We start from the raw sequence: 23,155 nt of genomic DNA, 5'->3' as shown, positions 1-23,155 counted from the left end.
TCTTGGGTATAAAACTTTAAGCGTGTTTGTCTTGAATCTTCTGACATTTCATTGTAAATTATAATCAATTTGTAGTGTGAACCCAAAAATTCGTATTTTAATTTATAATACGATAATATTTTATACGATATTTATAATATCGGGCGGCACGGTGGTGTAGTGGTTAGCGCTGTCGCCTCACAGCAAGAAGGTCCTGGGTTCGAGCCCCGGGGCCGGCGAGGGCCTTTCTGTGCGGAGTTTGCATGTTCTCCCCGTGTCCGCGTGGGTTTCCTCCGGGTGCTCCGGTTTCCCCCACAGTCCAAAGACATGCAGGTTAGGTTAACTGGTGACTCTAAATTGACCGTAGGTGTGAATGTGAGTGTGAATGGTTGTCTGTGTCTATGTGTCAGCCCTGTGATGACCTGGCGACTTGTCCAGGGTGTACCCCGCCTTTCGCCCGTAGTCAGCTGGGATAGGCTCCAGCTTGCCTGCAACCCTGTAGAACAGGATAAAGCGGCTAGAGATAATGAGATGAGATGAGATTTATAATATCGTATAAAATAGTTAATATTTTAATTCGTAGTTTAATATAAAATAGGAGAATTACATTGATCTTGCTCCTGAATTTACCCGTGATATGCACTTTAAAGGTTAGTCGTTCTTAAAATATTGGCTGGGTGTCGATATGTTTCAGTCTTGGTACAAAACAAGAAGAAAAAAAAAGTTGTATGGTGCCATCAGTAATCATGATAATCAGCAAAAAGAAACACTAGGATGAGTAGCACGCTGTGTGAGCACAATCGCCATCAGGCGCGTTAAAATGTAAATAACTTTTCTAGAATTTCACCAAAACTCATTGAATTTTCAGCATTGTAAGAGAACTCCCTAAAGTATTATTCAGCAAAACCCCAGAATGATAGCACAAATCTCGAATTTTTAACATAATTTTAGTTCTTAAAATTTAATGTAATTATGGACGTCACGCGTAACATTTACACCCGTGAAAAATCACTTTGAGTGCTGTTTTGAAAGTTTTGATCAAATATTCTCTATAATAAAAAAATCGCTTAAATATTATAAACACAGTCTTTTAATGTATCAAAAAATAATTTTGATAAAGCAAGGAAATTCGGAAGAAAATTTGTTTTTTCTTTTGCTTGTTGTGCGCGTCACGCTACCAAAATCTAACTAAGCCCTTCACGAACAATTCCAACTTTCATGGACTTGTAGCGCGAATAAACCTTTCAAAAAAATATATAATACTTCTCACCCAGTAAATTAGAATCCTGGTGATTTATATCCTCGTAGCTTCAGTAGATCTAGAGATTTATGGCGTATTCACACCTACGTTGTTTGGTCCGGACCAAACGACCAAACGAACCAAATTTCCCTTGGTCCGGACCTTTTGGGTTGGTCTGAATACAAACCACCGAACTCTGGTCCAGACCAAACAAGCGGACCGAGACCGAGCTGCAAGGTCGGACTCGGTCCGGACCAAAGGAACCCTGGTGCGGATCTTTTGGTGGTGTGAAAGCAGACCGGACCTAATCCGACAGTTTTGCTTTTTTGTACCTCGGGAGCTTCCGTCGTTTGTCGAGCATTATGGGAAACAGAGTCTTGACACTCCACCGCAAAGTGCAAACACTGTTTTGGTTGTCAAGGGAACCTCACAACAGTCGTTCAGTCATTCAGACCAGTGGTAGGCTAGACTACAGAGTACAAAAAACGAGCAGGGGGCAAACGTGGGCCGAGGAAGAAATGCGTACCCTTGTGGATATATGGGCAGATGTCCACATATCTGAGCTTTTGGAGAGAACACACAAAAATGGCGACGTGTTTGCTGTATTCAGTGAGAAAATGAAGGAGAAGGGGTTCACGCGCTCCCCAGAACAATGTCGGCTAAAAGTGAAGAAACTCCGTCAGACCTACATTAAAATCAGGGACATTCTTTCAAAAAGTGGCGGTACTACCGACGCAAAAAAGAAATTCATCTATTGCGTGAAGAGCCAGAACTGTCACAACATGATGTGCGCTCATCAGCGCTATCCTCCGTAGCCGCCTTGCCCTTTGTCGTCGTCGTTGATAAATTACTTGTACAACAGCATAGTAATCGCACAATTGTGAAAACAGTAAAAACTGGAAAAAACATATAGCTTTGATGACATTAAAAAGAATAACAGCATGGAAAGCCTCCATGACTACTTTTGAACTTAACGCTTTGTGCGCGTGTCGTCTCTGACCAATAGCTGAACGACCTCAGGGCGCGTGGCTTTGTTGACAGATTTTGGTCCGCTTACTAAAATGTACAGTGTGAAAGCGAACCGCACCAAAATGAAAAAATAAAAAAACCATTTGGTTCGGACCAAAGCAAGTGAACTATCGAACTATCCTGGTCTGAATACACCCTTAGTCGCGTTGATAAGCTCTTCCCTTTACTACGTCAGCAAGGGAGATGATCCCCACGCCCCCCGGATTCCCACCCACTGTATGGATTGCCCCGCCCAGTTGTAGTGAGGAGACCATAGAGGACACAACAACATGGCATCACCTAAGCGAGCGAAACATGGAAGTTGCGCTGTACATGGATGTGACAACACAGAAAGGAGTCTGTTTTTACTGCCGACGGGAGAGCCCCTGAAGACGCAGTGGCTTAATTTTATTTACTCCAATAATACGCCGTCGAGTCTACCTAAGACGGTGTATGTTTGTCGGAAGCATTTTCCTGAGGAATGTTTCCACAACTTGGGACAGTACAGGGCAGGTTTTGCACATCAACTGTCACTGAAGCCTGGGTCCGTACCAAGCATCCCTGCCGCATCAGCCACAAACACCGAACAAGTAAGTGCAGAACTGGTCATTTTGCCGTGTTTTAAAATCGGTGCGTTAGCCTTGCAATGGCTACATTAGCTGTGCAGCTAATCACTTCCTGCAGTTAGCCAGGTAATCTGAGCTACAAAACTAAAGAGCATGCAGCATGCTCTGTTAAACTGAGTTTAGTCTGGAAATTGACTGTAACTTATGAGCTTATGTTTGACTATTGCTCCGCAATGCATGTCTTCTGTTGGATAAGCGATATGTTGCTGCAGTTGCTGCTTCTATCCTCTTTGGTTATGGAGTGCGTGTTCAAGCCTAGGGTATTATACGTTCGTAAACTACCACTCCGAACACTCTCACTCTCTGTGTCACTTTGAGTTTACGAAAGGAGTCCGAGGGAGAACGGGGTTTTGTCTTAGCAGCGTGGCTACAGGTGCTGATAGCAGCGAGTATGTGTGCGCAGCTTGGTCAAGCCCCTCCCCCTCCCCCCATGGCCCGCCCCCACCCTCTACCCTTCCCCGCCTCCTGCTTCTCATTAGCAAAACGACGCACTGGGAAAAGCGCTGAAATGGGGCTTTCTCCCAGGAGGCTATATCTACGTGCCGAGGGTTCATTTCAAGAAAGGCTGCGGATATAACATCCGGAAACCTCCACGAGCCCGTTTAAAGCATCAACAAACCACCATGCCATGGGACCTTTAAATATTATAAACACAGCCTTTTAATGTATCAAAAAATAATTTTGATAAAGCAAGGAAATTCGGAAGAAAATTTGTTTTTTCTTTTGCTTGTTGTGCGCGTCACGCTACCAAAATCTAACCAACCCCTTCACGAACAATTCCAACTTTCATGGACTTGTAGCACGAATAAACCTTTCAAAAAATATATATATAATACTTCTCACCCAGTAAATTAGAATCCTGGTGATTTATATCCTCGTAGCTTCAGTAGATCTAGAGATTTAGTCGATTTAGTAAATCCCAAACGCTGTGAAACACGCCAGCCATCTATGGTGAGAAGTGCTGCTGTAGTTGAGAAACTCTCATTTCTCCCGCTTCCAACTAACTCCGTGACCCAGACCAAAATAACAATGTCACGCTCATCACTTAAGGATGATTTATGCCAAGTTTCACGGAAAAATACAGCGAAATAAATGTGCTAGAAGCATTTTTCAAAATCCCAAACATTATGAAACGTTTCTTGTAGGGTTTCAGGTTACAAATTTCGAGAATAGAGAAACTGCGGCGGAAAGGTTTGCCACTAAACTCGCGAAAATACTCCATCCTAGTGAGTTTCACAACCGAACTAGGCTACGTGACAGTCCGTATACCACCCAGGAATGTTCTAGAAGGTACGCTTCTAGGCACGTGCGATCGAGAAAGACGCCACGTGAAGGTAGTAAAGGTAGTATTTCCACTGTCTTATGACGTTTTTGCTTGTTTTAGCGCGATAAACAATGCATTATGGGTAATCATTAAAATGCTGATTTCAGGGTTAAAATGGGTAAAAACAACTCATTTATGTAGATATTGTAAAAATTGTGCCTAATAGTTATTTCAGTGCATAAAATCAAAACCTGAATTTTTTTTTTTCCCCTATGTTACACCATTGTGCATCTATAGCATGCTACCCATCTAGCTATATGAAAAAGTGCACCAGTTGTCAGTAAACGTTCAGCTAAAACTTTGCATTTTAAACACTTAAGCTTTGAAAACAGCAGTAAAATGGATGGCAGGAAGGGCAGTAAACGCACCACTCCCTGAACAGAAACCAGACGACACCAGAGGCTGAAAGAAAAAACAGAATGATACTGTAGCAATTAGCATTTTAACTCATCAAGCTGGCTCGGAAAACTCGACGTCTTTATTCTCTTATCCTGCGTCCTGCCTCTGTTCTGTCCGTTTGCTCGTGTAGGTCATGAGGAATACAGATTGTGCTTCAAACGTAAAGCATGGAACACGAAAAGGAAAAAAGTACACTTTTTTATATATATATATATATATATATATATATAAAAAACTACAACAACACAGAGCTTGGTATTTCGATGATGAAACTTAATGAATCAGGTGTGCTGAAACAGAAAAACCACTCAGGCGTGAAAAGACTACAAAGTCACGTGACCCTTCAGACCTGGGAGTGGAAAACAAACACGCGCGCACACACACACACACACACGCGCAACAGCGTGAAAGATTTTTCACAAATGCTCTCAGCACTCAACCCCTGAGCTCCTGAACAGGATTTATCCTACCTGAGAGAGTTCTCTGGTCTACACCGTGATTCTCTTCATCCATAGAGTCTGTAATCCGAGACACGTATACACACACACACACAGAAAAGTACAAAGAACCAGAGAACGGCACACCTGAAGGTGTGTATGCTGTGCGACGTGAGCTCAAGATATCGCCTACTCGACAGGCGTCCGACTCACATGATCAGCTGTGACCAATCACATCCCTGCCTGGTGCACATATTTGCATTCTGATGATGTCACACATGACTACGTTTCACTTTGATGACTTGTTGCCCAGAACGAAAGACCTGACAGTTTCATTGGTGTACCTTTGAAGGGTTGAAAGATAGCTAGTCGTGTTGAAAGAATGTATAAATAAATAAATAAATAAATAAATAAATAAATGACGAACGGTGTCCTACCTCGTTTTTCCATTCCAGTATCGCAGCAGCTCTGAGGTATCTAAAAGTGAGAAGAGGAAGAGTAGTGAGATATTAGTGAAGAAAAATGACAATGACCATTACAGATACGAATGTGCAACGTCATTTACTACTACAACCGATATTACTGTGATTATTTTTACTCTTACTACAACCGTTACTAATGCGATCTTATTACTGCGACTGTTATAAATACTACAAACACTACGACTGTTAGTACTTCAACTACTATTATACCGGTAACTATTACTACAAGCACCACGAATACAAAGAGTACAACTCTTAAAACTGCTACTGTTAGTATTAATAGGAGTTGAAGTACACTACCCTTCAAAAGTTTGGGGTCACCCAGACAATTTTGTGTTTTCCATGAAAAGTCACACTTTTATTTACCACCATAAGTTGTAAAATGAATAGAAAATATAGTCAAGACATTTTTCTGGCCATTTTGAGCATTTAATCGACCCCACAAATGTGATGCTCCAGAAACTCAATCTGCTCAAAGGAAGGTCAGTTTTATAGCTTCTCTAAAGAGCTAAACTGTTTTCAGCTGTGCTAACATGATTGTACAAGGGTTTTCTAATCATCCATTAGCCTTCTGAGGCAATGAGCAAACACATTGTACCATCAGAACACTGGAGTGATAGTTGCTGGAAATGGGCCTCTATACACCTATGGAGATATTGCACCAAAAACCAGACATTTGCAGCTAGAATAGTCATTTACCACATTAGCAATGTATAGAGTGGATTTCTGATTAGTTTAAAGTGATCTTCATTGAAAAGAACAGTGCTTTTCTTTCAAAAATAAGGACATTTCAAAGTGACCCCAAACTTTTGAACGGTAGTGTACTATTACTACTACTGTTAATACTTCAGCTACTATTATTGCCACCACCACCACCACTATTACTCTACTGTTATTTCAACGATCAACTACTACCAGGCTTCTAGTACTCGAGTCAGACTCCTGCCCTAATTTGAAGGACTCATGACTTGGACTCGTGCATTAACTGCATTCTGACTCCTTGGTGTGGGTGTGCAGTCCTCAAAAAAAAATCTCCCAGCCTTAATAAAATAAAGCTCTGGGCAAGTGGAATTGTTTTTCGGGCAAGTTCCATCGTTGGAAAGCTGGGCTAGAGTCAAAAGGCTTACGGGTGAACATGGACAAAACTAAGGTTATGTTCTGTGGTCCAAACCTAAACCCTCTCAAGGACTCTGGAAAGCACCCGTGTGGTGTTTGTCGCAGTGGTGTAGGCAGCAACTCTATATTATGCTCAGGCTGTTCCCACTGGATCCACAAGAGGTGTAGTGGCATCAAGGGAAGGCTGACCGCTGACTCTGCCTTTAGATGTAGTAGGTGTTGCGGAATAGCCCGTCCAATCGACACCAGACCATGTGACCATGTGGTCATTGGCAACCAAAGGCTTGAAGTTGTAGACTCGTTCTGTTACCTTGGGGATACCCTTACGCCTGGTGGTGGCTGTGAGGCTGCTACTATCCTTAGAACAAGATGTGCATGGGGCAAGTTTAGAGAGCTACTCCCAGTCCTGTCCAGTAGGAGCCTGTCTCTGTCAACCCATGGGAAGGTGTATAGCACCTGCATAAGAGGAGCTATGCTGTATGGTAGCGAGTGCTGGCTGGTGAAGGATAGTGATATCAAGAGACTCGAAAGAAATGAGAGGGCTATGTTGCGTTGGCTTTGCCACATAAGACCTGACGACAGAACAAGAACTGCCACCCTAAGAGAGAAGCTTGTTCTTAAAGATCTAAAGTCTACACTCCAGCAGCGGAGACTCCGTTGGTATGGCCATGTGCAAAGGAGTAGTTCAATAATAAATCGCGTTTACAACTTCAATGTTGATGGCAACAGAAGGAAAGGGAGGCCACAGAAATCATGGAGGGAGTGTGTGGAAAGTGACCTTAAAGGGCTTGGTCTAAGTTCAACTGACACCCAAGACAGAAGGTGTTGGAGAACTCTGACGAACCATGCGCCGTCCAACCCTCTGCATCGAGGATAAAAGACGTAAAAACGGATAGTGAGTGAGTGAGTGAGCAAGTATGTTTTGGGTGCTGCTTGACCATACTTGCCAAATGAGCAAGCAACACCCAAAACATCCGTTACACACTTAACAACCTGTCTGCCTCAGCTGTGCCTTTTGAATCGAGAATAAATGAAGAGGGAACTGAACATTAACCGTGTATTGAAATTACTATTCAAAGAATGATTATAGTTATTGTATAGGGGTGTTCACACGGCAACTTTTACTCCGGTGTAGCACCGGGGCTGCCCCGGTAGAGCGTTCACACGGTACAAAGTTATACCGGTGTCGCCCCTGAAAGCTGCTTAAACCGGTGCAAATCTAACCCTGCTTGGGAGGTGGTTTAAGAAATTTACTCCGGAGTAAATGCTAGTTTGCGGGGCAGCACCGATATAAAATGGGACATCTGAACGCTACAGGGGTAGACTCGCTACGCGTGAGTTGAGTTAACGCATGACAGTCATTACACATGAGAGGGATGGATGAAGCTTGGCGCACAAATATCCGAATGCTTCCTTGCTCATTCTGAAGTTTGATATCCAGTCTGAATGAGTAAACGATCTGTTGACAATTCTCTCCCACCAAACAGAACTGCGTGTCTTCATCCACGTTGTTTTCCCGGCGCTTGGTGATGCCATGACAACCGTCCACATGGCCATGAATGACACGAAGTCGTCGATTTGTTGCCGAATGAATTGTAGAATGCGTTGTCTTCGTGCTCTCTTGTACTTGCGCAACTTTTCCTTTCTCTCTTTTACGGTGTCTGATAGACCACAACGTAGAAAGTTTGTCTGGAGAAGTATAAACCATGGTTTTTCGATATATCAATCACAAACAAGACGGGAAAAGGAAGTACATTTTCACGCATGCGCATATTTCATTTCCGCATTATTACTATCGTATAGCACGGTCGCAAAAACTGTCGTGTGAACGCAAGTGGGGCTGCACCGGTGCTAACACGCTTCTCTCTAGTAAGCAGGTTTGTGACATGTGAACGCGCCACAAAATTTACACCGGTGTAAGATATATCGCAACAAAATACATCGGCGCAGCATCGATGCAAATATGTGCCGTGTGAACACCCCTTATGACTACAACTACAATTGGAATGTGCGGATTCTGTTAGCGTTCCTAATTATTGTTCCATCCACTATTAGATACAATTAAAATAAAATCTTACAATACTGGTTGAAAGTCGAGAGCAAGATATTTTCTTATTTTACAAATAATAACACTTCAGGTACTGTTTTCACAATAATAAGCATCACTGTACTGTATAAACGACAGAGTGCAGATAGCTCTGTAACTAGACGTTCTTGGGGTTGCCGAGTCATGGAGGGGTGGGGATACCATCCAGCCCACAGTTCAGGTCAAAGCCCTTTGAGAGTTAATGCTTTGGCTTTCACAACATTCTGTTCCTGAAAGTTGATGTCGGGAAAAAGTCTTTACATAAAGAAGGTGTTCTTGCTTCTGCAGTTTTTTAAAACTGTTCTTCTGTGTCAGGACTCTTTGGGAAAAAAAGAACGTATATTCCAACATGTAGCTAATGCTAACATTAGGCCACAAATCTGCACTGGCACTCCAGTCGTTTCGAGGAATTTTGTACCGCTAATAAACTCTCATTTCTGTGTATATCTATCCTTCGCTTCTTTCTGACCAAGATTGTCCAAGTGATCCGGCAGTAGAGCTTTTCTAGCTTTGGACAACAGCAACAGATGCCGGACATCTCCGCTTGGCTTCAGGATGCGAACAGCCAATCAGTGGGTCCCGTATGCGTTTACCATTTTTGTGTCACGATTTACAACCAATGGGAGACACCCTTTGTCGGCTGTCCACCGATCACAGGCTCCCGTGCCACAATGGTGGTATGCTGATCGATATTTGGAAAATAAAAAATGATATCATTACAAAATATATGAAACCATCGAAAGCAATACGGAACATTATTCAGGGATATCGTTTATAATTAACTCTAGTTGTGATAGAAAAGTTCTGAGTTTGACACCTGCCCATTCAACCACGCTGATGGCACACGATGTCCTTGACCCTCGTCGCCAGTTGGTATAATTACATCATTACGTGGAGCTCTCTGAGCCGAGCTTTTCCAGTCGACTTGAACACATAGGCTACATACTTCGACAAATTATAACCAAAAACAAGGAAATTTGAATGATTTCCTCAATATATATTTTTTTGTAATTTTATATATTGTGTTGATGAATAAAACTTCTTAATGCATTTCCTGTGAAACGAGACGAGCTACTTTAGACTGCTTCCCTGCTCTCTTAGCACCTGTGCTGCTTAGGTTGCCAGCACTAACTTTTGTCGTCCGATCGGACGATTACCATTAAAGTTTTACTCGTCCTTGCACAGACTTTGGTCATCTCGGATGATTGGACATGAGGGTTTTCGAGCATTGGTGTGTGTGTGTGTGTGTGTGTGTGTGTGTGTGTGTGTGTGTGCTGCACTGCAAAATATAAAAATCTTAGGAAGTTTATTTGTCTATTTTCAAGTCAAAACATCTAGCCACCCTTATTATAAGACATAATTGCCCAACAAGCAAAACCTCATTTAGCTAGAAAGGCTAGTTTTTAGACAGTCCATCTTGAAAATCTTGTATAGACAAAATGTCTTGAAAAAGTCTTATTTGGAGCACCTTTGAAAATAAAACAAGTTTTTTTTAAAACAAGTAAGTACATTTTGGACATTTGTCAAATGCGGTTCATCTTGTTTCAAGAAAAAAAAAAAGTATGCTTGTTTTGGGAATAAATGAACTTTACTGAAATCTTTGAATCTTTCATTACAATTCAACTCCACCTTACAGATCCTAAGTTAACTGCGACTGTTTTCTCAGTCATTCAGAGTGAGCTCCTTCTAGATGCTGTACAGACTCTAGACCAGACAAGTGCCTTCAAAAAGGCTATGAGTGAGTGGAGGGTGTTTTAGTGAGGGCTTTTTGGAATGCTGTGAGTTACGTTCAGTGTTTTTTGTTTGTTTGGGGTTTTTTTTGTGCTTGATCTTGTAAACCCCTCGTACACATGAATAGTCAGTGCCCCCAAAATGCACTGTTGCTTTGGCGTTGTGTAAGCACCAAGTCAAAATGCGTAGACTTTTTTTTTTGGTGCCTGAGGTCCTGGGGAAGTGGAATCTTAAGAGATGTTTTAATGTTTGAATGTTGAAATGGGAAAAAAAATAAACTTGTCGCAATGCTACACGTGTCGTCAACTTGATTCAAGATAGTCTCTGGTCTCATATCTAGAGTATTTTACTAATTACAGGTCACAAAAGGAGAATCTTTTAAGCTAGCAACTAGGGATGTTAACCGATGACCGTTTGACCGGTGGTTGACCGAATCAACGTCAACCGGTTAATTTCTTTTTGGGTGTCGGTTAAAAAAAAAATCAATCGTTTTGAAGCTGCCGATTTTGGAGCGGAGAACCTGGAATTCTGTGTTGTAAATGCTTGGGGCATGCCATGCGGTGTAAGGACGACAGCTGACAAATCAGAAACACCCATTCAGTCATGTCCCGCCCTCCCGCCCCAGTTGAACACAGCTGCCACTCGGCAAGAGAAAAGTGTAGACACAGGCTTTTTAGCTTACAAATTACTATTGTTTTTTTTTTTAATTATTACTAGAAGGCACGTCAAGTTTAGTCCTGCCTTGGCCAGTGCATTCTGAAAGTATGTTTTGGTCTGTAGCCAACAATGCATGTTATTGCAGATCATATCTCTCCACACAAACTAAAGGCGCAGATGCCGACTTTTTTTTTTTTTAATCGTGCAGATCCGTTTTTTTTTTTGGGGGGGGGGGGGGGGGCGTTGGAGTGTCTGATTGTAATTTCAAGGTGGATTCTGTATTAAAATTACTAAATAGGCGGGTGCCGTTGCAGTCCATGAGGCGTGGGGGGTGTGGGAGGACGGCAGTGGATCGGGGGGCTGCGTGCGTTTGCGCGGAAGCTGCGCACATTAAATTTTGCGCGGCTTCGGCACGGGCGTGCGCGGCTTTCTGATTTGCGGTTTTCTTCTCGTGCTTGTACTTCCTGTGTTTCGTGGACTGTGGCGGCATTTGCTTATATGAAGAATTTGCTTTGATGAAGTTGTGGTCGGACGCTCCAACGCCCCCCCTTGGGAAAGGAAGGTCGGATCTGCGTGATTCAGCCGTGGAGAGGGCGGCATCCGCCAAAAGGCGCGCCGTTTGCATCCCTGTAAATAATTCCAATTCTAGAATTTTAAACTCATAGGTTAACCGACTTTAACCGGCTAATGAGGCTCGGTGGTCGGCCAAGATTTTTTTTAGTTTTCGCCATCCCTAATAGCAATGCTTAGTTGTAGAATTTAACAATCCTAATATTAGTGTATTTATCTTAAATTCAGTTTTTACTGCTAAGACTTTGTCATGAATTTAAGTGAAATACCCTTAAAATGAAATAAATAAAAATGACTTGAATGGCTAAATGTAAGAAGTACGATCTTGTTATAAGAACTATTTTGATTATTTTGAGTTAATCAGATCTCGCATAATAAGTTCCCCAATCTTATTTTGGAATTATTTCATCTAAAAACAGGTTAGATTTTTCATCTTACTTTAAGAAATCTTACCAAGTCAAATTTGACTAGTTCCATTGGCAGATTTTTTTCACCTGATTCAAGCAAATATGCTTTGTTTTAATCTTTTATTTCTTATTTTTGAAAGGCCATTTTTTGCAGTGTGGAGTGTTACTGCTCATCATGTTTGGAGCCACAGGGATGAACCGGATGTCATGGTTGGTGTAACACCACATACGAAGCACAGTGTACTACACTCGGTGTAGCTTCACCCAGTCTACTACACAATACACTCGCATGAAGGTTTGGGATGTAATGCAAAAAATATCAAATAAAAGTAGACACGGAACGAATCGATGAAAAAAAAATTCGCTCTTATCAGGATGCATAATCTCGGAGTTTTTCCTCCTTGGAATTGTGTCGTATCGACAACAAAGAGCGCAATAGCGTACAATAGCAGGAAGACGGATCGAAAATGGGAAAGAGCCGTGGTGTGCGATTGTGTACAGATAGATTCAACAAGAAATCAGAGCTCGGTCTCTTATTACAGACAGCGGAAAGATAAAGAAAAGTGAAGCAAATGTAGGCAGTACAAATGTTCAGAAATGTTGATTAAGAAAAGGCCCATTTGTAAGTAACTTTTTTCATTTTTAATAAAAAGAATATTTTAGTTAATAGGACATTATATTTTACTTCAACCTTTACAGATATGGGCAGGGCTCAACATTAAGGACTGCCCGACTGCCCAGGACAAGTAAGAAGTAAGAATGAGAAGTAAGAATGAGCATATATTGCAAACTGGCACCACAAAAATGAGGCTTTTTGATCTTTCATTTCAGTTCCTAAAAGCGTCCTTCACTACGTATCCGCCATTACGTCTTGGCTGTTTTCTTAGTCTCGGTTTCATTTACTCAGGGATGCAAACAGCGCGCCTTTTGGCGGATGGCGCCTTTTTCACGGCTGAATCGTGCAGATCCGAATTTTTTTTTTAGGGGGGGCGTTGGAGTGTCTGATTATAATTTCAAAGTAAATTCTGTATTAACATTACTAAATAAGCAAATCCGTTACAGTCCATGAAACAGGAAGTATAAGGATAAGAAAAAAACAGTTTAAATCGGGAAGCTGCGCACATTTGTGCAGCCTGAGCAGCAGGACTGTTTGCATCCCTGATTTACTGCTTTGCAGGTTATTTTATATCCCCCCCGCTGTTGTAGTATGGTATAGACCCCTTGTGCATGGCATCACATGATAATTACAGCTGGGGTCAGACAGACAACGTCTTTCATGCAAGCAAGGCTTAATCTGTCTTCAATATGGTTAATTTTTCCTGCTATCAAGAAAAATGTTAACAAACAAAAGCAAATGCTTCAAAACAACGAGGAAATGAGCGGTTAAAGAATACGAAGAGAGGAGCTCAGCCTGAAAACTCCAGAGAAATTCACGATTGTATTTAAAATGTATTTTACAAAAACAGAAAGTCGGAAGTGAGGATGGAAAAGTTTGCTTAAGAATCTTTTTTTTTTTTTTTCTGCTCGCGTTCGAGTTAGCGCCTTCATGAAAGTGTTTGATTTTCTTCCAGGTGAAGCCGCTTCCTTATTCGATACAGAAAACCCAGATTGGTTTCAAACAACTCGGGCATAAAAAAAAAAAATCAACAAGGAGCGGCATGCGCGATAAATCCTGAAAGAACAAAACAGATTAAGAGCAGAGAGAGCTGGAGCTTTGTTTCTGTTATCAGAGGAACACAGTCCTGTATGAAATATGTAACTCTCTTTTTTATATCTTCCACCTCTAGGTTTAAGATAAAAAAAACAAACAAACAAAAAAACAAAACACCCCGTGCTGCATCATGACAGACAGATAATGTTTGGGTTTAAAATTGTTTCGTGTGTAGGTTGTGGGTGTTTTATACAGACCTGGCAACCTGTAACTGAATCAGTGCAGCCGCTCTCATGACGCAGCACATTTTTTTTTTAAATCATCCATTTCTAGGTTAAAAAAATAAAAATTAAAAAAATAAAAATAAAAACCCGCACTGCGTCATGACAAACCAGCTGCAATTCTTCAGTTCCAGGTTGCCAGGTCTATATAAAACACCCCTAAACCTGCACACTGAACAATAATTTTAAATTCAAACATTATCCTGTCTGTCATGACACAGCGTGTTTTTTTTCCTTTAAAACCTAGAGGTGGATGATATTAAAAAAAAGACAAATATTCTCAAACACAGTACTGTTCAAAAGTCTTGGCACCCTATTGTTTTCTTCATACAAACTTTGTTATAGATTTCTATTTTATGATTTCTACATTATTGAGTAATAATAATAATAATAATAATAATAATAATAATAATAAATTTATATAGCGCCTTTCAAGAAACCCAAGGACGCTTTACAATTATAAACAAGGAAAAAATAAATAAATAAATAAAAAATAAAAGTATTAAAAAAAAAGTCCACCAAGTAGGGGTCAGGATGTAATTCCCGTGGTGTAGCAGCCACAGTCCCACCAAAGCACACAAAAACAAGTCCCACATCTCCAGCACCGCCGCCGTCAGCAACATTGCTCAAACACCACGCCATGGATCCACAAAGCGAGCAGAGAAGCTCCGCCACGCAGAGCGCTGGTGTGTCCCAAACCGCCTGCACAGCTGCCGCGACACCACCGAGCAACATCACTCGGAACATCACGCCAAGTGTTAACCTCCTAAGGCCCAAGCTGTTTTTTTTACATGCATTTTTTATTTCTCTTTGCTATTTGGGCTTATTAGAACCTGATTAGAATAAAAACTAAGCATCATCTTTTGATAAGATGTACTTTTAGAGAAAAAGTATGTCCACATATGTGGATTCTTGTTCCGAATTTCCATAAAGTGCTGTCCACGCATGTGACCGCTAAGCCCTAGGAGGTTAAAGCACAGAGCACTGGACAACCACGATGTAAAATGAGCAACGAGCTCACTGCAGTCCACAGCTGGGAGCGCAGGCATCGCCCACAGCGAACCAAGGCCTGGAGGGAACCGACGCCCAAAACTGGGTCCGGAGCTACACCACAACTGGCGGACAAAACACTCAAACAAACATCAAACCACACAAACACACAGAAAAAATATATAAATAAATAAATAAAATGAAAATAGAAAAAGAAAGAAAATTAAAAAAAAAAAAAAAAGCTCTGGTGAGAAGCGGCAGCCAGAACGCGCACGACGTACTCTCAACCGGAAACGGAAACGAGAAAAAAAAAAAAAATCTACAATGAACCTGTAATAAGCCTACAGTCTGAGAGAGTTCTACACAAACACACTGAACTCTACAACAGCTGCATGCGTGTGAAATGGAAATAAATTGACTAAGGCAGGAAAAACTATTTTGGATAAAATTGTTATTGTCCGTTACAAGTAGCCAATAACCAAACTTAATAATAAACTTAATCAATAATCAAACTTCAACTCAATGTGTGAGTTTCATTTTATGTTGCAATTCACAACTATTCTATGGTTTTCCTAAAAAAAAAAAAAAGTAATACTCGCAAAACAGGGGGAAAGTGATAATACTGGGGGGGAAAGTGGAAATTTACCCCCACTTACGCCCCAGGGCAAGTGGGTTTAAAGGTAATGTTGAGCCCTGGTGGGTAAATAATGATTGGTCATTAAGAAAATGTTTTGCTTTAAAAAAGTAAAATAAAATAGGGAATATTTGAGTTCGTAAAGAATAGGAAAATAAAATGTTGCAATATTTTGGTAATAAAATTTTCTTTATTTTTTTAATATCAGGAGGAAATCTAATTGTGAACTCAATATCATGAACCGGGTGAATCATGACATGCCTAAATAATGAAGGCATAGATAATAACCCACCACACACACACACCACCCAGGGTTCCCGCTGGCGCTCGTCACACTCGTCATTGATGAATATAATCCATCAGCGACGAAGAAAAAATTACTCGCATTCATCACCGTGATGAATGTATCATCATCATCATCCTCATAAGTCATCTTTTCGAGAAATCCCTCCCCAAACCCCTATGTTTCCCAAAATCCAAGTCCAGTAAAGAGACGGCAGGAAGCCAGAGTGTAAACAATGAGCACCAAATAAGGCTGGCATGATTCACCGATATATCACGATTTCTGCGGCCACGATTCACGTATCGTATCGTCCACGAGTATTACGATACCTTACCCTAACTGGCCATTTCGTTCATTTTTGTTTTAAAATGATTTTCGTTCACAATTTTTACTTCTGTTCAGCTCCGAAGCGTCTTGCAACGGGGGCCACCATTTTGGATCGCGCAAAATCACGCTCGCTTAAACAGGGATCTGTTGGAAGTGGAATGTGAATATGCGAGATTTCATTTCTAAGCCGGCGCCATCTATCGTTTCTGCTTTACGTTTTTAAGGTAGCGTGGTGGAAAATGTCAGCCAAGACAACGTTGTGTTACGGTAAATCAGGCTAAATCCGTGTAGTCCGATCCCAGCGCTAATTGTTTTGTGATGTCATTTCTGTCCTCACACACTGTAGTTTGGTTTAAACTGACTATCATCGCGAGCTTTTGTACAATAAGTGTGGATAGCGAGTTTCTGTTCATTAAAACAAGCACAAGATGCCATATAAAGTATACGCACACAGGTATTTATGATAGTGTAGAGAAACTGCAGCATGTACTGTATGAGCAGTTCAGTTGTGCAAGCACTGAGCACTGACACACCTTGTGAACTTAAACCTCGTGCTCTTTAATGACCGGGATTGCTGATACGGCTCGATCTGCACGCTCGGATCACACAGCTTTGCTCTGTCTGTTAAAGACGTGCACACGCAATAACCCAAGTAGGCTCCTCGGACTTGTATTGATCTGTATTAATGAGTACCAAGAAACGCATTCGTACAACAAAACGCATTCGTACCAGGTCTGGAAGTAAAATTCCCACAAACTATAGCTGGAGCAAAAATTAAAAATCCAAATAAAGCCAATAAAAGGTTCAAAAGTACAAATGCTGGAGCTCTGACCAAAAAAACCCCCGATATGTGATGTCAGTGAGGGAAATAAGGCCGGACCGGCGGATATTCATCGGTAATTTTCGCATGCGTCCGTCTGTATTTCAAAAGCATCGGACCGTGAGAAAAATTGTAAAGATATGGGTCTAATCCATTTCTAATTTTCTTCCACATATTACACTGGGTGAATACATTACGTCGCAACACGGCCTATGAAACGGGGGCCCCTGCGGGACCGATTTAAAAATTTCATAACTCTGTCATCGTAGGTCTTAGCCCCGCCAAAAATTTACAGGCACCTCTCTGTCCCTGAGCCCTTTTGAACCAGCCCATGTCCACACACGCGCACGCAGAGGTATATATGAGTATAGAGAAACTGAAGCATGTGTGAGCAGTTCAGTTGTGCGAGCACTGAGCACTGACACACCTCATGAATTGTATGACCCCACCTCGGCCCGGTATTCGCCCCTGAAACCCCTGTGCTCGCTGAAAACTTTAATATGAGCCATGGCTCGAGCTAGCCTTTAAAAATTCATAACTCGGCCACCCAAAGTCCTTGCCCCGCCAAACTTCACAGGCCCCTCCTTCTCCCCGAGTGGTACACTAAATAAGACAATAATAATACACTCAGTATTCACTGTTTTTATTGCTCGATGCAGTTGTACTAGTGTTTTAGGGTTGACGGTATCTGATTGATCCAGTCGACTGATTAATAGTTCAGTTTACATGAAACGTTGCAGTACAGTATTAGGTTCAGTCCCAAACTGCCAATCAATCAATGGTTATGTTATGATTGTATGCATTTTTTTTTTAATTCATAAAAAGAATGACAGTCACAGTCGTATGCTTTGGAGGATGTAGATTTATATTTGAATAGAGTTTTTATTTTCCAAGTTCTACTCCAGCAGATTTGAGTCTGGATGCCAAATGATGGTAGCCTGGCAAGCCAGACTAAATGTGAATATTTAGTCTGGCCTCGTTCGTAGACATTTCTGAAGGGTGTGGGAGGAACAAACCGCTGTCTTTCACACTGTCTCTGTGCGTATAGGCCAACGCTCTGACCAATCAGCGCAACAGTGACTGTGACGTAGTCAGAGCGACAGAAAGCAGTGGGGGAGGCCTTAAAATAAATCATTTTTCAAAATGCGTATTAATTAATAAACAGGTTCTAGATATTAAGAAGTTTGGAGATAATGACCACAAGTTTGGAGTCTGTACCACATACACATTTTTTTTCAAGTGTTTTTCAAGGGTTTGCTTAAACTGTTTCTGAGAGTTTTTATTTAGTGGTGTTTGGTGAAATAATTTCCCTTAAATTTAAAATAACGGGAAAATAAGAAACAATCAAAAAGTAATGTTTCAAAGCTGTTTATTAATTCTTCGTACTGCACAAACTAGCCCATCCTTTTGGCTACGAGCGGAGCTAGCTGGTAGATCAGACTTTTGCCATAGCTGGTCGGCAAAACAGCGAAAACGTCCTTCTTGAAAAGGAATGAGCGGAGAGCCTCTTCCTGCTCATGTTTCAACGAAAACTCCAAGTCTAATTCTTCTAAAACTGATTCCAAAGCGGAGTCAAACGCGCGCTGTTCACTAGCCGTAGCCATCTTTCCTGTTGCGCTTTCTCCAGCATCGCGCAGCTTTGTCGTCACTCCTGCAAAAGCCCGCCCAAAGAATCCAAACAAAAACCTTGCGTTGTGATTGGCGGGCACGATTTGATGCCCGGGGTGTTTTTGTTTATATGGTGCGAGGCTAGACCCACTCGTAGGCAAAAATATTTTTGGCCACTAGGCGGTTGGGTCTAGTTTACTAGGCTAAAATGATGGTCTAGTTGTGAGTCATTTGGAAAGTCATTTTGTTTCCAAGTTACTTGGAATCTCGGACTCAAAATTTTAACTCTTACGTAAGAAGAGTTGTATTGTTAATGACTACATTTCTTATAACTTATTATAAACATGGTATAAACAAGTGTCGCCAGGCGAAACAAACCTCGTCCAGCAGCACTTATTTTATACCTACAGTATATGTCGATAATGGTAATATTTCTCAAATTGTCAGATGTCAGGTTGTAGTTCTACAGTATGAAAATCCGTGACCTTGAGTTTGACCTTTCAAGGTCACTCAAGGTCAAAGGTCATGGTGCCAAACGAAAGCTCATGTGTGACGCTTCACCGAATCCAGGGACGCATGTCGGCTGAAACGAATCCGAGATAATCACAAAAGAAGCATTTTTTTTCGAAATTTGTGATTTTTGTTTTTTTCCATCATGTGCAAGTTGAGATCTTGAAGAATGCAATCAGTATTTCAGATAATAGATTGTTTTGTTGGAAAAGCATACATTTTTTGTTGCAAATTGTCTCGTTTTTGTCAGGACTGTAGCCTGCTGGGGGGTGTGGGTAAATTACCATATGGGCCATTCACATGATGATTCAAGTCTTTTTTTTTTCGCGAATCAGCTGTATGATACGAGCTGAGCTCGTGGCTACTTAACTGCATACAGGCGTGTGATTTCACTATGGAATGAGCAAGCTAAACAGAGCGCAGAGGAGCTGAAACACCGCGAAGCAAACAGACGCACGGTTTTTACATCGGAGATCACCATTTCTAGCAAAAAAAAACAACCAAAAGGAAGCTAGGATTACATTCCATCGGAGGCATTGGTGTGTGCAAGGCGCCGTTTCTCTTTCTGATGGGGTAAGTTTATTAATCTAAGGCTGTGTGGTTATTTTTGCATGTAACGGAGAGTGTTGTGGTTTGGTTAAGCCTAGGTCACAACCGGATGTACGATTTTTTGGCCGTGTGATTTTTGCCGTTTCCCAAATCGCTGCTTTTTTTTTTTGTTCATGGAGAAAGACGCGCGTTGGCCGTAAGTTTGTCTTGCAACCTGAAAAAACCCTAAGCGCCCGTAGAGTCTGTTTGACATGACAAAGAACCTCTACAGCCAGTCTGCGGCTCGAAAATCAGCACATCACACGCGCGCTCTCGTGCGTTTCACGCGTGCCCTCTGTGCGTTTCTTGCGTGTAGACCGGCCGTAGGAGCACGGTACGGCCAGTTGTGACCGAGGCTTTACATGAAACTAGTGTTGTGTTAGTTGTGTCATCATCGTGATATCTTTCTTTCTTACGGTGTGAGTAATTTTTCAACCACAAAACGTTAAAGTATACTTTAGGACTTATTTTTGTACTTCATAATTGTTCTGGGCATACTTTGCATGGAAGGAAAACTGACGTGATGATCTTTGTTTACATGAAAGTAGCATTGTGCTAGCTAGTCGGGGGTAGAGCTTTCCTTAATATCATGCAAATGAGCAGCATTATGTCCCCGCCCTACACCCAGAGTAGCTGAGATGGAAAACTTTGAGGGCGATTTTCTCCCTTTTCTGTTTTAAGAAGTATACACCTTCAAAAGGCCACACATTCTTCAAATATTGTCAGATCTCCACATGGAAGGCATCATTGGAAAGCTTAGAAACTGTACTTTCTGAATCTGTCAATAACTCAAAATGCCCCCGGGCCGACATGTGTCCCTGGATTCTGGCACATATGGCACTTCCTAGAAGTTGATAACGGTAAAAATCTCTCCACCATCAACCGTTTTCAAGTTACAGCCCTCTGAAAATCCGTGACCTTGAGATTTGACCTTTCAAGGTTGCTCAAGGTCAAAGATCATGGTGCCAAATTAAAAGCCATATGGGAGTTCCTATATAATCATAATAGTAAACATCTGTCTATCAGCAACCGCTTTTGAGTTATAATGGAAAATGCATACCGTATTTTTCGGACTATAAGTCGCACTTTTTTTTTCTGATTTGATGAAATAAAATGCAACAAAAATGAAGAATGACACTCCTCGATGATGACTACAGCTTTAATAACAAAGATGAAAGAGCCATGGGGCGATAATAAGCCCTACCGGTAAAAATTTTCTAAAAGCAAACTGATGAATGCATCAGTCATAGGCTACTAATATTAGTTATAATAATAATAATATAGGCTATTAGTAATAACGATAGTGATAGGATTAAAGATAGTAGTAGATATTGAAAATAATCAGACGAGGCTACTTACAGGGCAAAGGGCGCGTTATCACTGCTCAGCTGTTCGTTTATTAAATAAACGATGCAGTCGCGCAGTAACCACGCGCCGCTTATCAGATAGAATCACAGATTCTATGGATAGAATAACCCTTCAAAAAAGTGCGACTTATAGTCGCAAAAAGTGCGACGTATACATGTTTTTTTCGTCTTCATAATGCATTTTTTGGCTGATGCGACTTAAACTCCGGAGCGATGCATAGTCCGGAAAATACAGTATGTTATTTTGACTGAAAGGTTGACCTTTCTAGTGACCTTGACCCGATTACCCACAAAATTTAATCAGGGAATTTACGCACCATTGCCCACCTACCCTGAAAATCTGAAGTCAGATCGGTACAACCGTCTAGACGCTAGATTGTTAACAGACACCCAAGCAAACAGCTGTGTAGAGCGCAATACTTGCGAAAATCACAAAGGAATGCAAAACCAAACAAAATGTCCCACGCTACAATGTTCCCCGAGTCCACTGGTACCACTCACTAGGCTGTACCCTTGTTTATTCTGGTAATTATGGTGTTCACAAAGTAGTTCCCCTCAAAGTGTGACATTAGGGGTGTTCACACGGCAACTTTTACTCCGGTGTAGCACCGGGGCCGCCCCGGTAGAGCGTTCACACAGTACAAAGTTATACCGGTGTCGCCCCTGAAAGCTGCTTAAACCGGTGCAAATCTAACCCTGCTCGGGAGGGGGTTTAAGAAATTTACTCCGGAGTAAATGCTAGTTTGCGGGGCAGCACCGATATAAAATGGGATGTCTGAACGCTACAGGGGTAGACTCGCTACGCGTGAGGAGAGGTGATTACATACGGGCATTGCATAATTTGCATCCTGGTATTTTGCGCTTCCAAAATGGCGAATATCAACAACAACAACAACAGAACTGCGTGTCTTCCAGTGTTGCCAGATTGGGCGGTTTTAAGTGCATTTTGGCGGATTTGAACATATTTTGGGCTGGAAAACGTCAGCAGTATCTGGCAACACTGGTGTTTTCCCGGCGCTTGGTGATGCCATGACAACCGGGAAAAGGAAGTACATTTTCACGCATTTCATTTCCGCATTATTACTATCGTATAGCACGCTCGCAAAAACTGCCGTGTGAACGCAAGTGGGGCTGCACCGGTGCTAACACGCTTCTCTCTAGTAAGCAGGTTTGTGACGTGTGAACGCTCCACAAAATTTACACCGGTGTAAGATATATCGCAACAAATTTTTGCAGCATCGATGCAAATATGTGCCGTGTGAACACCCCTAGACAGACGGATGGGCAGACGGACAGGTGGATAGACAGAATAATTTGTCGTTGGGTGACGTGAGTGTGCAAGGTCTCTGGGGTTCTCGTGTAAAAAGAGTGGTCTGTGATTTCTTTCGTCATTAAACGGGTAGGAATTGCTCTTTTGAAAAAAAAAATCACCAATCTCTTGTTCATTTGCAGATGCCTCTGTACTATTTTCAACAATAGTATGGAAAGCTGTGCGAGGCACCTAGCAGACTTTGTGTGAATAAATGAGTGATGTGTATCTGAGAAGTGGATGCAGATAGAGAAAAATGCTAAATTAGAAAGTTGGTCGGTATTGTTTGCTGAACAATTTGAGCCAAACCGCGTGCTCCTGTTATGTTTCTGGGCTGAGTTATGAAAGGTCGGCCGATTTTGACCTTCGTGTCCTGTTGGCCTTGCACTTCAATCTTTCTTCTCCAAACTCACAGGATCCATTCAGATGATGATCCTCTGTTGACCCACCAAGTTTGATCGATCTACAGTACTCCCAATATCTCCAAAGTTATGAAGGAACCATAGTTTTTGGTGGGAAAGTTGATGAGAATGGGAATTCACTGGAATATGACGCGATTTTTTTTGGTGACGTCATTATGAAGTTCGCTCAAGATTTTATTTTATCGATCAAAAGGGGTTTTAATGTTGAACCTGCAAAAAAATGTCATCAAATTCTGAGTTCAACTTTGAGTTATAGGCACTTGAAATGTTGGCACTAAAAACCGGTACTGTGACCTTTTGACC

At 41.6% G+C, this 23,155-nt stretch overlaps 1 protein-coding gene across 5 annotated transcripts in view; it reads right to left on the bottom strand.

Moving 5' to 3' along the window:
- The window catches only part of phactr4a (phosphatase and actin regulator 4a), a 211,364-nt gene that overhangs the window by 109,027 nt on the left and 79,182 nt on the right, over positions 1-23,155 (bottom strand). For 4 of the 5 annotated variants that reach the window (XM_060904802.1, XM_060904803.1, XM_060904801.1 and 1 more), the window contains one exon: positions 5,451-5,490. In XM_060904802.1, the coding sequence (XP_060760785.1) occupies positions 5,451-5,463 (13 nt within the window). In that variant the 5' untranslated portion in view covers positions 5,464-5,490. Of the gene's footprint in view, positions 1-5,046; positions 5,195-5,450; positions 5,491-23,155 lie in introns of those variants that run through there. The other variant, XM_060904800.1, reaches the window with a different exon arrangement.

The sequence above is a fragment of the Neoarius graeffei genome, chromosome 22 (genome assembly GCF_027579695.1).
Source record: "Neoarius graeffei isolate fNeoGra1 chromosome 22, fNeoGra1.pri, whole genome shotgun sequence".
In the NCBI taxonomy this organism is placed as follows: Eukaryota; Metazoa; Chordata; class Actinopteri; order Siluriformes; family Ariidae; genus Neoarius; species Neoarius graeffei.
Note: the sequence above shows the minus strand (reverse complement) of the source record. Positions and strands in the feature narration are given on the sequence as shown.